The sequence below is a fragment of the Dermacentor albipictus genome, chromosome 1, assembly GCF_038994185.2.
Source record: "Dermacentor albipictus isolate Rhodes 1998 colony chromosome 1, USDA_Dalb.pri_finalv2, whole genome shotgun sequence".
NCBI lineage: Eukaryota > Metazoa > Arthropoda > Arachnida > Ixodida > Ixodidae > Dermacentor > Dermacentor albipictus.
The window spans coordinates 76,765,043-76,782,928 of NC_091821.1; the positions used below are offsets into that span (position 1 = coordinate 76,765,043).

Genomic DNA, 17,886 nt, shown 5'->3' on the forward strand with positions numbered 1-17,886 from the left:
TGCACAATGAAATAAGACGTTCTTTATTCTCAGCTACAAAAGTATCTAACATTATCGAACTTTCTTTAACAAATTTGCAATGGGATACTTTTTCAAAAGTGAATTAGCTTGCTGCGTAGACAACTGCGATGCCTTTAGCCCTGGAGTCAAGATTCCTAGCGAGCCAATAGCCTTGTACTCTGCATTACGTTTCTGCAAGAGTAAAAAGTGCACACAGATCCCATCAAACACTTCATATAATTAAGACATAGGTAACATGTCACCTTTACACTGAAGCATACTAACAACAACATGTGTCACTTTTCACAGGGGCAATTCATGGTCCATTAACACAATTTACTAATGCGAGACATTGGGCATGCACATAATACACCAGTTGTACATGTGCACCTCATGCCTTGATGGCATAGACTGCAATAGTGGGTGATGCATCATGCTATACACAAAGGATCCTAAAAATTGAATGTGACAACCGTGAGAAAGACCTCGCGTGGCCCTTACAGAATCTACAGGGTGTTTCAGCTAACTTTAGCCAGAGTTTAAAAATATACCGATGCACTCAAAGAGGACGCAACCAAATGCATGTTGTTCACTTTTGTATGTAGTGCGTCACGCTATTTCTTGTATTTTGCTCAACTGGATAATTAGTCAAGATTAATTAACCAACTTCTGAATCAACAAAGCTAGGAAAAAATTCTGATTAGAAAGTTGCAGACTGGTTTGCAAAACTCCAGAATAAACAGTTTCTTCCTATCTATTAAGTATTAACATTTTTGAGCTTACTGTGGATGCCTGTGAAATACAAAAGAACACCACGTGACATGCCCGCTTTCGCATCGTGATTGCACTGCTCCCAAGTGTTATGCCACCCCCCCCCCCCCCCCAAAAAAAAGACAGCATTTCGCCGGGTGTACTGCTACTGTGTCTGCTTATCGCTATCATGAACTGCCATGAGGGAAGTACATCACTGGCATAAATTGCACAGCCAATGCCTTCCTCACTACCCTGTTGCCTTTTAAACGGCAGCATGCCCTGCTAGATTCTTTGTTCGTTTGTACACGGACAGTTAGAGAGTGCTGCAACCACAGCGCGCAAGCAGGTATGTATTTTTTTTGTATTTGGGGGCATCCGCATTAAGCTGAAAAACACTAATACTTAATAGACAGAAAGTTAGAAACTGTCTAATCGGACATTTTGCAAAGTGCTCTACAACTTTCTAATTGGAATTTTTTTGCTTAACACCGTTGCTTCAGAAGTTGGTTAATTAATCTTGACTAATTATCTAACTCAGCAAAATACAAAAATTAGCTTGACACACTACACACAAAAGTGAGCAACATGCATTTGGTCGTGTCAGCTTAGAGTGCATCGGCATATTTTTAAGCTCTGGCTAAAGTTAGCTGAAACACCCTGTATAACCCTATCACAGCTGCACTCAGCCATTAGAGCCATTAGACTAGGAAAGCATAACTGGCTCCTTTATGGGAGCTTGCAGATTTAAATGGTCTTTGATTTCTATGGCATTTAAAATTGTGCCCATGACAGTGCTCTTTCCATCAAAGGACATGCTGCTTACACACTGCAATAGCAAGTGCAAAAAAGTACAATAAACACAAAATAAGTCATGTGTTTTATAAACAATGCTGTTAAATTTCCAGGAGATTTCTGTTCAATTTGGGCATCTGGACATCAGCGAACTCGATGCTTAAACTTTAGGACTTTTCTGCGCTAGTAATTAACAGCACTCATTATTTTGGACTGAAGCGTTAGAATCCTGAGTTATCATAATCAACAAAAGAATTATATGGCAAATACTCTCACCATTAATAATATAATTGGCCACACCAACATTATGACACAAAATCATGGCAAGGAAATACAAAAAATATGCATTTTTAATAGTAGCACTGTTACGGCAGCCACCACCAAAAACATGAACTACACATTTGCACTTTGTTTCACCTAGACATTGAATTGAATGCTCAAGTGACACCAAGTAACACAGCACAGAAGCCAGATTTATGCAAAAACCACAGGCCCTTTCTTTGCAAGTCACAAAGTATGTTAAAATTCAAGCTGTTCCCACACTGCTTGGTCTAACTTTAGCCGAGACTACTTCTAATAAATGCTGCAGCAGCTTATAATGGAAGCACAAAGTAATGAATGATGGTGATGCACTTCCAAACCTTAAATGCTTGAAAAAGCAATTCACATAGCAACAAAACAACTGTAAAGTCAGGATTAGGACACCTTCCTTCACTTGATATCCTATTTGCAACGGCCGACAACTTGCCAAGCTCAATTTTTCGGAACCACCACTGTGACAGCAACATGGCAGACATGAACACACTAGAACTGTATTCCACCGCAGTCTTATTGTCCACTGCTGATCGGCTGATTCTATTGATAACACAGAGAGGGTGCCTCTCAGGCCAATGATGAATTATGTAAAGTAATACACTGAAATACGATTCCTGCAGTAATACCGGGCTGTTGACTATTTCTCTTCTTTTTTGGGAGGAGGCAACTTTGGTAGTGCTTTCAATTAAGTTGATTTCTATGGCCCTGTTTGCACTTTTTTTTATGCAGGATTCCCAGGCCACAATTTTGTAGCGATGCCTTTTCCCGATGCCATAACACAAGAAATTTGGGGTTTGATATGGTGCCATCATGAGCTGTACACAACCACCGTATGTACTACCCATGCAACCCAGTAAATGCTACTAAAATCTGGCAGCAATCGTACCAAAACAGTAATGTGACTCCTGCACTAAGCTCTTACATTAGACATTTAAAAGTATGATAACATGATTATTTTAACAATAACTGACGATGTCTATGACCAGAAATTATAATATGTTACTTTAGTTAGCACATACTTGGAGTTTATAAATTTCTGGAGCATAACTGTTTACTTTTTATTTATTTCCTGTGTTATAATGTCCAAGAATTATGACCTTTTTTTTTATTAAGGCAAAACTTCTGAATATAAATTTGTCATGTGTTTTCTAAGTTTTAACCAAGAATGATGAACCCTAAACATACGTCACATGCTTTTCATCTTCCCTAGAGTTCCTTAACAACTTCTGCTTACCACATTAGCACAGCCGAATAAGTAATGTTCAATTGCCTGGACTTTTCTCTGTCACCTTTTCTCAGGCAAGCAAATGCAATTTTTTTAAGAAGGTTTATTTTAGACACAACATATTTATAACCAATGCTTCATTAGGTACAGCCCAGACTTTTGCAGCTTGCAAAATATTAATAATCAGGATGGAGCTGCTTGTAACAAGCAGCAGAGCAGATGCTCACTAGTTTATGCCTGATGCTCAATTGCTGTTGACAACACCATCCCTCACATTAGCAAAACTCAACACAATCAACTGTGAGGCACAGCAATGCTCACCTGTTCAACATGGGCATATGAGAAAATAAAGCAATGTGCAATGAAGAAGAGAATCGAATGACAAAGTAATGTCCGCATTGTGCTCAGTGACCGAAACAGCAAAATAGAGGAGCAAGACTACTGCAAAGGTTTGAATACGGTACAAGCATTTACGTACCAAGAATTTGTTGAAGCAGCCTTCAAATGCTGTGACTTCCTTAGTACAGTTATTGGAATCATAGTTTTTTTCAGCCAAGCAGGAGAACAAGGTCATCATCTCTGGTAAACAGGCAACATCTGTAATTGTAGCAAAATTCATGTTTTAATTATAGGCTACACTTGAGATGAGCATTAATTTCTTCCAAATAGGTCCCGCCATGCAGCTATGCACAAACTGAAGGTAGCAACATTTTTAATGCATCATTTTTGTTTAATTACAGAGCTCACAAAAGTTCAAAGCCAGGACAATGGGTGGACGGGTGTATACTACTTCCGCGACTTTTAATATAAATAAATAAATAAATAAATAAAAACACAATAGAAGGGGGAAAAAAGCCACAGGTGTAGGAAGAGCAAACTGCAGGCACAAAGATGTGCATTAAGCAGCATGGAAATACTGCCCTTTTACAATCCTTCATGCTGCTTAACAAGATGCAAACTATACAATGGTCACACGGTGCACTTTCGATCGCGGTTGGGCTCAATGGCAATCAAAAGAGCCCCGGCTGACCGGGAATTTCATTCAGAGTTTAGTCATTCATTTTGGTACTGAATCAGTAACTATAGCAGTGACCTGCTTATATCTTCACCATTAAAGAGTCTTTGCAACCAACTCGTTAGCGCTGAAATCTCCGCAAAGTAGTCACATTTACCAGTCTTTTTCGTACGATAGCATAGTTAACGTCGATGCTACCCTTGCCTGTCCAGTATAGGCGAAGAACGGCGGTCATCTACGATTTCTGCACGAAGGAAGGCACAACGAGAGGAGTGGCGCTGTTCATCTGCTGGGCCCCTGCTGCAACCTCCGTTCCGCTTTACTCACCGCAAACAAACAACGTAAATGTCAGTAGCAAAAAGGCTCCGCCGAAAGCTGAGGTACTCCCGCCAGACACGCTAAACTTGCTTCCTTGAGTGGTGCAGACCGTAGACAGCGGCTCTGCATTTACACTGGAATAACTAGGAATATATGGAAACGATATATGCTAACACGAACTAGAACGCGATGTACTACAATCTTCGTGCGAAGCACTAAACGGCGGCAGCGCTAAACTCGTCACAAGTTGCGGCGGCCACTGAAGAGATGCTCTCATTGCACTAGGATCGAAAGTACCAGAAACAAAACGTAGAATGGCTTAACGACATGATACTTCAGTGCTGATTACTGGATAAATTGGTATTTGCAAAACATACCGTTCTGGCGACCTTTCTTTCCAGAGATCCTGTCTTTCAGCTGCATGGGCAAGAGCTGCTGGAACGGGACCGGTGGCTCGGCAGGTCGCCGGCCGTTTCCGTACAACGGCTCTGTCGTTCGCATTCTATTTACACAGACACACGATGACACGTTTTAAGAATTAGACAATGCAAGAAGCAAATGAAAGCGTTACGCTGGCACACATGGAGCACGCATAGCGCCGAACAGCGGAACACATGGAGGAAGGATGCGACAGCACGGTTTCCGTTCAGTGTTGCTAGGCAGACACTAATAATGACATTTAAAACAATTTGAACTGCTTATTATACTGCTGTAAGCTCGTGAAGACCTAAATTTTGAATATACTTGCTAAAACGGTACTGTTGTAAATACTGTGTTTTTGTGCAACAATGGCATTTTAGTCTTAATATTATTATATGACCCGATTTGGCGTCGCCCGGATAGCTCAGTCGGTAGAGCGTTAGGCTTTTAACCTAACGGTCCGGGGTTCGAGTCCCCGTTCGGGCGCTTTATTTTTTTTTTCTTTTTCTTTTTTTCTTTCCGAATCGAAACAGCATTCTTGCAGCCAACAGCGGCCGTGGTGACAGGATCGACTGAATGGATGCCGAGGGATACGAAGTTATTTTGCCTACGCTGCCATCAGGTCGTAGTGTTTTGAATATTTTTGCACGCGGATGTCCCGTCGAAGCCTTACCGAGTCGAACATTTCCGGGACACGTTGGCGCATCTTGGGGTGCTCCCTGAAATTACAGCGTTGGGGGCATATCAGATGAGCCACGTGTGGGCTGTGACATTCAAGAGCACGGAAGGGATGAAGGCTTTGGCATGTAGTGAAATGAAGGTGAAGGGCCAACGTTGTTTGGTTATCGATGCGACAAACCAGGACGTGCATCTGAAGCTTCACTGGCTTCATTTAATGTGGCCGATGATGATGTGCGTGTAGCGCTTGCTCCGTTCGGAAATGTTTCCGAGGTCTCGAAGGAAAAGTGGAGAGTTCAAGGGATCCAAGACAAGGGGTCGATGACGCGCCTGGTGCACCTCGAGCTCCATAGCGGCATTAAGGTAGATGACCTTCCGCACCAGCTCCTCGTCGCTGGTGACATGGCCCTCCTAGTCGCGCCTGGAAGAGCGCCACTGTGCCTGCAGTGTCACAGTAAGGACCATATCAGACGAAAATGCAGAGTTCCTCGTTGCACGCACTGCCGTCGTTTTTGACACGAAGAATCTGAATGCGTGAAGACGTACGCAAGTGTTGCGGAGCCGGTTGGAGGAGAATACACCGCGGAACTCGTCATGGACGAGGCTGACGCTGAAGAAGCCGCAAGCGAAGCAACTTCGAAGCTCGAGGGACTTGATGCGGCAACGTTAACCCTGCCCGACATGCTCCAAGACGCAAATGTTAACAAGGAAAGCCGAAAGATGACCGACGCAGCTGGCGACGCCACCGGCGTCGTGAAAGTGCAGGATGCCACAACGCCGTCGACGTCACCTGAGGAGCCGGCAGTCATGGAAGTGAGCGAAGGACCAACTGGCGTCTCAGTATCCAAGCGAGGCCATGACGCTACGCTGGACGAGCATGAGGCTTTGGCTGCAAGGATCTTGGAAGGACCGCCACCAAAGGCGGCGATATCACTCGGCGGTCAACGCTGCGACCGCGTCCGAACATACCTCCGGACCGGAGGCCGGCGGAGACGCCGCCGACGTAGCCGCGAGAGCGTGTGCTTCGCGGCGTTTATTCTGGAGTCAATAAGTGACCAAGCCAAAACTCAAGGGACGATGGAAAGCCATGACAGGGACTGTGCCTTCCGAAGGCTGCCATGGCAGCTACGGAAGGTTTGTGCAAGATGCGAAGGCAGCTTTGAACCCAGACGCATGAGTGGGTACCATGCGGTTCGTTTGTTCTTCATAAAACATAACAATGGCTCAAAACACTGTACTTCGTTTTGCCACTATAAGTGTCCGCGGTCTTCGTGCCAGAAAGCGGCAATACTAGCTTAGCCGGCTTTTCTTAGAAACAGATGTTGATATAGCAGCGGTGCAGGAGACAAAGATAGAAAGTGAGGAACGGACGGATCGCATGGTGTTGCAGTTCCGCAATAGATACAATGTTTGTGTATCACATGCTGTTGGGACTTCCGCGGGATGCACTATCTTCATTAGAAGCAACCTGGGAATTAGAGAAGAAGAGGTTTTTTTTTCTTGTGAAAGTGGAAGACTGGTTTTTGTGGATTTTTCTTTTTTGGGCGTAGGTTGGCGCGTGATATGTGTCTACGCCCGAAACATTCAAAGCGAGCGTGCGCCTTTCTTTGAGAGAGTAAGTCAGCATTTACAGTGTGACAGAAAAGTCGTATTGCTAGGAGATTTTAATTGTGTATGTTTCGCGGCCGATCGAATGAAAAACATTCCAGTGCGTGACAAAAGTGCTTTACTTTTAAACACTCTGGTGCAAGAATCTAATCTGGGTGACGTCGGTCATTTCCTGTGTGGTACTGGCACGCCTGCATTCACACGTTTTCAAGGGCAAAGTCACGCAAGGCTAGATAGAGGGTATGTCGCACTGGAGCTTGTTCCGATGTGCGGCAGCTATAGTGTAGTAGTAGTAGTATAAAACTTTTATTTAAAAAAAAAGAAAAAAATCACATTCAGGTCCAGTGGGTGGGTCCCTCAGTCCAGGGCCCCACTGGCGATCGCGGCACGCCGGGCTTGGTCGAGAAGGGCCAATTGGTCCTCCCGCACCGTGCTGGCTAGCCACACCTCCCACTGCCTACTGTTGGAGTTTTGCCCCATAAGGGGTGATTGGATTTCTTGTGGCCGACTCTGGCACGACCATGTGATATGGTCAAGAGATGGTCGCCCTCCGCACCAAGGGCAAGTGTTGGGATACCGGGTGGGGTGTATGTGGTGTAGTAGGAGTAGGTGTGGGTATGTACGGGTTTGTAGTCGGCGCCAGTCCCGCATTTGCGCTGAGTCCAAGGATGTGTCTGGAAAGCTATATTGTTGCCTTCCTCGTCTCTGTGCCTCTAAGATATCTTTTGCTGTGATCGGGGATTCTACGAGAGTGCGTTCCGTCGCTCGGATGCTATATTCTCGAGCGAGGCGGTCCGCCCTCTCGTTACCCGTCACTCCGGCGTGCGCCGGACACCACGTAATAGCGTGGTGTTCCGTGAGATTTCTTCCTAGGATTTTGATGGTGAGTTTGGGCAGGGTGCCTGCCATGAAAAGGCGACATGCCGACTGCGAGTCGGTTAGTATTACCGCAGAACGTGCTCTATTTTCAGCGTCACGTATAGCCAGAGCCACCGCAGTAGCCTCTGCTGTGGCCACCGACCCTGTTCTGACTGTTGCGGAAATAGTAGTTTGTGCGTTTGTGGCTACCACAGTGAAAGTTTTGCTATCCTGTTTGCACGCGTCCGTGTAATGACCCAATGACCCAATAACAATGACCCAAAATGACCCATTTTTGTTAACTATGTTTCAAACAAGGCTGAGCGAAGCTATACCTGAATTCATTGTATCGTCACGTCGGTGCAGTCAAGGCAGAGTGCGTGGTTTCCTAAGAAGTAGTCTGGGCCTTTCAGCTGTTAAAGGTTCGGTTTTCCATGGAATACTTAAGTAGGGTATCACGAAAGCGCTTATATAAGGACCTGATAGACACAATGTTGCCGGTGCCATTGCATCGCTCGATGTTCTGCATTGGGCCTGAAAAGGACGTTCTAAAAAGAGTAAAACGAATGCCAGTACGCCCGTCGGTAAAGTCATTTTTTTTTCCAGCTCCCCACCAATACTTTACCTGTGAAACCGTGGCTAGAGGAAAATAGACTTTCTGTGCCTCGAAGCGTCAACTGTTTACTATGCCGGAAACCCGAAACAGTTGAACGCATATTTCTTGACTGCTAAGATGCTGTGTTCCATTGGGTCATTTTACAGAGAAGGCTAAAGAAGGACTTGCCGATTACACCATATGGGATTCGTTTCTTGCCTACTTTAAATGAAGACAATGTACCGTGTGACATGTTCATGCTGGTGTCCTTACATATTTTATGGAAAACTAGAATTGCCATGAGACATGCCGAAATAAACGCCCGGCCTGTTAGAAAACACTTCATTGAAAGCATTTGTTATATTAAGGAAATGTATAATTTGCAAAAAGAAAAACCAGCATGGCTCAGTGTGATGACTGAGCTTGCGAATTTCAAGCGTTCTTAGCCCCGTGACTGCCACCCAATGGTAGAGATTCTTGTCGTGACTGTTGCGTATTGTTAAAATGTATTGTTTTGTATGTTGCCATGTCGGTAATAAAGAAAAAAACGTCGCCCGTGGCTAGAGGAAAGAGGGATTTATGTGCCATGGGGAAGCAGATGCTTTCTGTGCAACAAAGCTGAAACGATTGAACATGTTTTCATTGATTGTAATAATGCCATATTCTTTTGGGATATATTACAGAAAACTTTAAAGATAGACCTACCCCTCAATCCACTGGCATTCGTTCTTTACCCCGTGAACGCGATATTGAACAGATGGATGTTATCTTTTTACTTGGAATGGCGCAGTATGGCGTAGTCTGTTGGCATATAGACATTGTGATGTTAAAGGCCGAACTGTGTATGAATATTTTGTGGAAATATTTGTGAAGGTACGTGACTTGTACAAGATGAATGACTGTGATGAAGCTGCGGTATCAATGCTTGATACAATGACACATATAAAACGAGTGTGATCTATGATCACAAACACTTTTGAGGCTTGTAGCCAAGCTGGAAATAATAAAGAAAAAGCCCGGATAGCTCAGTCGGTAGAGCGTTAGGCTTTTAACCTAACGGTCCGGGGTTCGAGTCCCCGTTCGGGCGCTTCTTCTTTTTTTTTTTCAAACTAAAACAGCAATATTGCTTACATCTAGGGCTCCATGTTTTCGGAGTTTATTTTTCTAGAAACTCGGAGCGTGTTTTTCGGAGTTTATTTTTTTGGCGGAAATTCGGCGTTTATCGGAGTTTATTTCTCGTAAACCCCAATTCTCCAAAATTCGGAGTTTAGTTTTGCATTATTCTCAATGAATACTCCAAAATTCTTAGAAGAAATATCTGAACATGAAAACATTAGAAAACACGAAGCGTATTTTAGTTGTATGGAAGGTTTGAACACACAAACACATATTGGGGGCGAGGACTTACGGAGTCGCCATCTGTCGGAAGCGCCTCCCTTGCGTAGTATGAGGGATAACGCGGCGTGCTCCTCATAGGTCTGGCTTACGGCGCTCGATAAAAACACGCGCCAGCCCTCCAGTAGATTTTTCTCTTAGTGATGGTAACTCACTAAGAATTTAAACAACGCGTGGAAGCGTCCGGACACCGCAGTAGCTATATGGTAGACGACCCGCCCCGACCCCACTATCAAGCGTTAAAACACCCACCCGCGCACACGCATACACACACGCATGCACTCACAAGGGTGTGACGTACGGGTTGACGTGTCGGCGCGGACGCTTAAGGTCGGAGCGTTTCAAACAAACCTTTCGTGGCACAGGCGCTCCATCACCTGCAGTCTTTGGTGACAAGATGGGGGGCGATAAAGGATAAAATAGAGTAGAAAATATCGACGGGTCAGCCGTGTCCCCTAGCACCACTTTAGAGCTGCTTCTGGGAGCCATTCGTCGGAGTGTTTCGCATCGCAGATTCGCAGCACGTGAAACAGGCCGTGTACCAAATGGCGTAGTACGCCGACTGCACGAGACCATGCAGGTTGTAGCGTGATAGCGATGATCGATAAGACCCGTGGCGATAAGACGAGAACCAGTTTTTCACCATGCAGGAACGCAGGTGTTTTACATTTACAAAAGTGCAGACTGGCACCAAGATCACCGCAAGTTGCTTGCGAAACTGGGTGCTTGTGACATGGAACTTTTGTAAGGGGGACAGCTGATGCTATAAACAGATGGACGAATGCATCAACGAATGCCTTTTATTCACTTATGTTTTTGTCTATATACACACTCTTTCAGCGAAACCAAAGAGCACATTTAAGTGACATCAAAAACGCACTGCTGGGTCTCAGTAAATGGGAACTATAAACGGGCGTGCACAGAACGAAAAGTACATACAAAGAATGCGTTTAAAAAGCATAGTTTATAAATCACTATCAAATATTCGTCTCTTTCAGAGTTTCAACACAAGGCCGGCTTGTGAATGACCAAGCATGTAACCCCTGTGATAGAAATTTAAATGTTACTTCGCCCACGTTCTGCCGGTGCCTTTCATTGTTGTATAGTCAGCCTTGTGCATAGCTTCAGACTCTCGTATAGTAATTAATTAAATTAGAATAATTAAATTATGGGGTTTTACGTGCCAGAGCCACGATCTGATTAGGAGGCACGCCGTAGTGGGGGACTCCGGAAATTTGGACCACCTAGGGTTCTTTAACGTGCACCTAAATCTAAGTACACGGGTGTTTTCGCATTTCGCCCCCATCGAAATGCGGCTGCCGTGCACTCCTATAGTAAACAAATAGAGATGTTTTTGTTTGTTTGTTTGTTTGTTTGCATGTCTTTGCAGCGCTATTCAATCTACACAAAGACTTGCAGTATGTTTAAAAAAAGCGTTACTCACTTGGGGAGCCGCGTCTAAATATTTTGCACAGAGGGTACTACAAACTGGGGATACCTACAGCATAAAAAGAGCCGAATTTGAACTAAGATCATGAAAAATCTGTGCGAGTTTCATTTCAATGACATGGTGCCTCAATGGATACAAAAACAATATGCTATACCAGGATGCACAGTTATATGTATTACTACGCTGTTAACACTGTCTGCATTTGTCCGATGAAAAACAAACAAAACAAAAACGAAGAAGAATACGAAAGCACAGAAACTGAATACCAAACATACCTCCGAACATTGCGGCCATACCGCCGAGACGATGTTATATGAGAGATTTGTATTCGGAATTAAGTCTCGATACCACGAATCTGGGCCCTTTTTGCGCAGGAATAAACATCAACGAATGCTTTCAGACTAAACTATTGTTTCTTTTTAATACTACGCAATCCTTATTTATCGGCAGTCGATTAAGTCTTTCGGGTCAGATGTTCTCACAACATTCGACGTAACTCAGCTGGTGAGAAAATTTCACAGACAGGGTGGCCATATTCCGTGTGGTCTTACGTCATTTTCTGGCATGTCAAGGCTGCCCTCTCAGGAGAAGTCACTCAATGGTTATTTCAAGAGCGTAATCTACAACTCTGTCCTGACGTTTTCGTTTCGAGTCTCTTTTGAAGCTAAAACCATCAACACGTGCCCCATGTAAAAACTAAGGAGGCAGTACGTGACACCTACTCACATTGCTCTATACAAGGTAAGAGAAGGCTTGCACGGCTCTTACTGTTAGAACATTCAGGAAGGTTGACGCTCCCACTGAACACCAAGCTTTCGAATAACAATCAGTAAAAAAAAACTAGTAAAAAAAAATGCACGGGCTGCCGGCCTTCCTGCGTGACGTCATGGCTGAAAGCGCGCAGGCCTCAGTATGTTTTTCAGGACGTGCTGGCTCAGCATACTACCTTGCTCTTACACATACACTGAAGTTCACTCATCTTGTCGTGTGTGCTGTTATATCGCGGCCCGAAAAAGTCGCGCTCATGTCGCCGCTTGAAGTGTTGCACACGTCAAGTGGCAGATGCAAAACAATTCGCCAAAGCTGGTCATGCTGCCCACTCTTGTAATGAGACTAACTTTTATGGACTAAGACAGCGTACTACATAATTTTTGTTTCTTAGCTTTTTATTGTATAGCCGGCGTTAAAAAAAATACGTAGTGCTGAAAGTGACCCGGAACTGCCCAAAGGCTCCCCCTGACTATGCATTCAAGGCAACCCAGATGAATAACGGGGTCTCCGAGGCCTCGTATTGCGCTGAATGGTTCATCGTTATGCGAATGGAGAAAGAGAGCGTTCGCACAAGGACTTGGAGGAATAGCAAGGGTACCTACCTAGTTCCGGCTATTTGTGTTTCTAGACCAGCAATATATATGAGATCGAACAGAAGCATGTGCCAGCATTGCATGGCGTGCTCACATGCACAAGAACAATAATATGCTGCATTCTTTTCTTTTCCATGTTCTTTCTTTCTTCACCGTACAGTTTTATCTAGTGATCAACGAAATTTCGAAAGTCTAATCACAATACACACGTAAGATTAATTAGGAAAACAATAAGACATATACATACACACAAATATCTAAGAAATGTTCCAACACGCTGAAGGGCAAAAGTGCAGTAACCGGTGCCCCTGTGGAAAAATGCAATACACAGAGGGAACTAGGCTCGCACTGAATGTATGTAAATATAAAGAGAGTGCCTATGCGTAAATAACGAAGGCGCCTTCGAATGTTGTGCATGCAATGCTATTAGCACGGCGCAACATTTGAAACGGCGCCACACGTCCGTTGTAAGGGTTGCCAAGCTTGTGCTTACAGCTTGCTCCCAGATGCCCCGTCACAAACTTCGTCTCCAGCTGAGTTCGACGAAGTGCCGGTACTTAACAAACTTGTCACCATGTCTCGCTGCTCATTGGCGACATATAAGGAGTCGCGCACACAACACACCGCACTCGTTAGCTTTCACTTGACTCGCGGGGTTCACACCAAAGGGCGCGCATGTCCCCGTCAACGCACTCGACTTGGCACGAACACATTGTGACTTTCGAATGGGAAGTCCGGAAACGCGTCGAACACTTCCACAGAATCGATTTCTCGCCGAGTCCTTCGCACAGAGAAAACACATGGATAAGTTCTTGTCGTCTGATGCCGAAGCACACACACACACATGTTCAACAAAAAAGACAAAGGCACGCTTAACGGCACACCATATGAAACTTAAATTTCGCCTTCGAGTGCAAGGAATAAACTATTTTCGCTTAGTTCTTGAAACGTAACCCGTTACTTGACATTTAGGACAGATCTCGCGCATTCTGATATGCACGTCAAGGACAGGGTGCCGTCTTGTACCAATTGCGGTCTAATTTTCATTCTTTTCCTTTGCCGTTTAGTGCCCCTGCGCATCGTATGCATATAGCCACACATAAGGCCTTCAAATATAAGTTTATATCCGTGTCCCATATGAAAACAATATAGAAGATACGCAAATAGAAGTGTTATTGGAACAAACTCACAAAAACGGCTGGCACAAATTTCACAACAACGAATTGATTAGCGAGAACTCAGCAATTACCTTTTTTATTGATCCAGATAACTTAATTCGTTGATGTTACAATGTACAAAGCGGCCGCTATTTAAGAGGTCAAACCAATCATGTGACGTTATTTTAACAAGTACACACGTTGCCAAATATGCGCAACATATGATCTTCCGTATCATCAGTCCGCTAACCAAATGATGCAGTTGAACTGACGTAGATGCTGGGTATTTTTTAAAACAAAATGTTTGCAAGCTAAACTTTAGATCCATAGTTTGGACTTGCGAGTTGTGTGTAGCTCATGATTCTCATCGGCGATGCAGCTGGCTTATTATTTATTACGCACGCATTGCGCTTTTCAATTGAAAAGCTTGTATTCAGCACGTCCGATAGCATATCTACGAATTTTGTTTTTTAATTTAGCTATACTGACTGGTGTGGCAGAAATTATGGCACAGGAAATTTCAACCTGAGCGGAGTGTCTCCCGATAATGTGGGGATGATTAAAGTATCACTACGCTGTTTCACGGCTGTTCACTACAGGCTCGAAGAAAAGTGTTTGATGCAGCTATATACACAAGGCCAAGTTGAACGCAAATCTCAAGTGACAAATAAGGTCCTCTTGAAATATATATGCAGTCTGCCTCCTTTTTTTCTCCGCACCATGTTTTTTTTTTTTCTGGCTTTACAGCGTTTTCTCAGCGGACGCCGTGCCGCTTCCCTTATTATGCACCTTTTACAATGCAGCGCGCCATACAGTAACCAGCGAACTGCCACAGCTCTTAGTGATTAGAGCCGTGAGGTATCTCTTCAATATACGTAAGTGAAACCCGCGGCAGATTTGGGTCTTCGCGCACATCGACCAAGCAGTACAGCAAAGCTCGCGCTTCGGAATCAAATACAAGCTATAGTAGCAACACAAATGCTACATCGAACTGAATGATCAGATAATTCGATGACTGTCGCGAGACAAACTTGGCATAAGTCAAAAGTCCTGAAGTGAAAGAAAAAAAAAACTTTCGAGAACTTCCGATGTGACGTCTACACAGGCACTGGCGGTCCATCAGGCAACCTGGACAGTTTTCAAAGCTCTCACTCGCCAGTACGGCAGCTGGCTCCCCTGCCAGCCACTCTCTTGGTGGTAACATAACAGGTGTCCGTGCTTCATCCGTGCGCCGTTGCACACAGATAATAACGGCGGAAAAAGAAGGAAAAAAACGTCTGATGCCGGGGAATCTTTAGCTGCAGGGCACCCGTAGCCGCAGCATCGTTAGGAGTCGAACGGAGGCGCCTACAGCTTCTCGTCCACGCCATATTCGAGGTTGTAGTAGGCGTGTTCGGGGAAGTTGTCCAGGTCGATGTATCCGGCGTTCAGCTTGATGAGTTGGTCAAGGTCAGAGGCGAGCCTCGAGAAGGGCGGCCGCTCCTTGGGGTCCGGGTGCCAGCAGGCGCGCATGAGCCGGTACAGCTCCCAGCGGCAGTGCACCGGCTGCACCATCACGCGGCCGTCGCGCACTGCGTGGATCACCTCCTGGGCGCTCAGGCCCGGGTACGGCGTGGAACCTGGGGAACAAGCAGCGAAAGGCGGCCCACCGGGGCTTAATAGCAGTCTTCGGAAGAAAGAAAAAAACAAGGGGGGGGGGGGGGTGCCCGCTTTTTCCTGACGATCAGGAAATTCAAACCACAGAAGCGGGATATAATTTTGTCCCAAATATTATTGGAGTGTTTGACTATAAACAGGCGCAGTTGACTTGAAGCATAAGACAATGAGCTGGATGTGCACGTCGGGTACACTTCATTAGGGAAAGATTGATACTTCGTGTGCGTGTGTGGTTAAGCCCGCTTTATTTAGTACTATTATCACTTGGGTAAAATGTTTTTTTTAAATGCTGCAACGGCAGAATAACTAGATTTTTTTTTATCTGCAATATTAGCGGCCCTGGTACGACCGAGGTAGTACCAAGGTTTTCCGGTGAAAGGAGCCCTTCGTCACTCGAACATACATATACAGTTAAATCTCGATATAATGAAACCTGATTTTACGAAGTTCCCGTTCTACCAAAGAAATTTCCATTCCCCGCCAAGTACCCGTAAGGTTCACTGTCGTCATCAACCCGAATTAAAGAAACTAGCTTGAATTAAACCCGACTTAACGAAGCTTTTCCAGAAATACATGAATAAAAGAAAGCTGTGATTTCTCCCTAATTTTGGCGCAGACGGGTTTTTGCTTCGAGCGTGCGCTCTAATGCTATCGCGTTAGAGCATCAAGACACCCTAGCCACTGCCATAGCTTTATTTTGACGAGGCTGCACGCCGCACCTACGCACGGAACAACGCACTCAGCAGTCACTGGCGTTAACGTACCAGATACGTACCACTGGTATTCTTACGTACCAGAACCTAACTACCGCCGCGAGGTCGGCGGTATAGTTAGGCCGCCTTCGCGGACTTTTTACACGCACAGGCGTGGGTTAGCGGCAAAGACAATGTCGCGGTACCTTATGGGTGTCGTTACGTTACAATTTTAAATTTCGAAAGACCGTAAAATAAGTTACTCGATTTTCCGAACTTCCCGATTTAACGAAATAATTCGAGCACGGTCATCACTTCATTAAATCGAGTTTCAACTGTAACTAGCGAAGGGTGACGGGCTATGCAAGAGGTCTATACGGCAAACTACGAGTTATTTATCTAAATTTTCGATTTGCCTTATTTCCTTTTCCCTCACACACACGCACACAAACACACACACACACGCACACACGCACGCACACGCACGCACTCGCACGCACGCACGCACGCACGCACGCACGCACATCATGTCAAACCCTACTCACATATAACAAGCTATATAGTGTTTTTTCTTTACTTCGAACACTTTCTGAAAAACCTACAAACTGTATTCGAATTAAGTCCTTACTTATGAAATATGCCCGGGCGGGCATCATTTGCAAGAAAAACCGAAGTAAGCCTTTTACTAATTAAACTAATTACATTAATTAGGTCATTCGGCACAAAGCTTACGGCACACGTTTATATTGGATTGGAAAGTTGAAGGGAATCGTTATAGAATTGTAGTTACAGGTTTCCACATTTCGAATGGCCATCTAGCCCGAGATAACCAGCTTCAAATTATTCGTTCAGTTTACACGATTTTGCACGCTGCACCGCGAAGCGCGGCTCGCCGTCCAACATCTCTGTGGCATAAAAGTGTGGCGTCAAATCAGGCTGCCGTCGCACTTCCCACGAGGTGATTCCGACTGGCGGCTTCCGCATCTCGCGGTTGGTCGCAGGCTCGCTTCAGCGGCAGGGGCGGCGAGACAGTCCACTTTATCGCGCGCTATGGCGAAGTCAGATTGAGCCGCGCTTCGCGGTGCTGCCTGCGTAATCAGGTAAATTGAGTCCACATTTTGACGACGCTATGCATATCGGTCTACACGGCTATCTTGAAGTTTTGAAATGCGGAAGTAGTCTGTTACAACGATTCCCTTCAACTCTCCGATATAAACATGTTCCGAAAAGTTTCCAACTAAGGAAGTAACTATTAAAATTAGCTTATCTAGTGAACGAATTGCTTTTTTTGTTCTTTTTTCTTTTTTTGGCAAATGATGTCCTCCTGGGCAGATAATTCATCTGTGGTGACGTTGTTCGAATAAATTTTGCAGGTTTTGTTTAAAAAAAAAAGATGTTCGAAGTAAAAGAGAAAAAAAAAGCTCCGTATAAACGTTATCGGGTCACGTGGGCTCACTTTCATTTGGCAGTAGGACTGGCCAGGCATATCCCAATAACGGACCGCGCAGCCGCTGCCACTGAGATGGGCTGAAGCACGTCATGTCTAACATCGCCCTGTTGTTCTAACTTCTCCACTCTAGAGTGGAGAAGTTAGA

At 44.8% G+C, this 17,886-nt stretch overlaps 2 protein-coding genes and 2 non-coding genes across 7 annotated transcripts in view; 2 read left to right on the top strand and 2 right to left on the bottom strand.

Moving 5' to 3' along the window:
* Window positions 1-5,048, bottom strand: LOC139055321 (uncharacterized). The gene is made up of 3 exons (XM_070532764.1): window positions 4,796-5,048; window positions 3,564-3,682; window positions 1-192 (listed from the first exon to the last, which is right to left on the bottom strand). Exons 1-3 carry the CDS (start codon window positions 4,917-4,919, stop codon window positions 52-54), a joined length of 384 nt encoding a protein of 127 aa, XP_070388865.1. The 5' UTR covers window positions 4,920-5,048; the 3' UTR covers window positions 1-51.
* A 203-nt stretch (window positions 5,049-5,251) lies between these two features.
* TRNAK-UUU (transfer RNA lysine (anticodon UUU)) lies at window positions 5,252-5,324 on the top strand. Its single transcript has one exon. It is a non-coding gene; the product is annotated as a tRNA-Lys (tRNA).
* A 4,267-nt stretch (window positions 5,325-9,591) lies between these two features.
* TRNAK-UUU (transfer RNA lysine (anticodon UUU)) lies at window positions 9,592-9,664 on the top strand. The gene has a single exon. It is a non-coding gene; the product is annotated as a tRNA-Lys (tRNA).
* A 1,092-nt stretch (window positions 9,665-10,756) lies between these two features.
* LOC139048123 (tyrosine kinase receptor Cad96Ca-like) overlaps window positions 10,757-17,886 on the bottom strand; it is a 73,571-nt gene continuing 66,441 nt past the window's right edge. For all 4 annotated transcript variants that reach the window (XM_070522615.1, XM_070522618.1, XM_070522610.1 and 1 more), the window contains exon 10: window positions 10,757-15,562. In XM_070522615.1, the coding sequence (XP_070378716.1) occupies window positions 15,291-15,562 (272 nt within the window). In that variant the 3' untranslated portion in view covers window positions 10,757-15,290. The remainder of the gene's footprint in view (window positions 15,563-17,886) is intronic.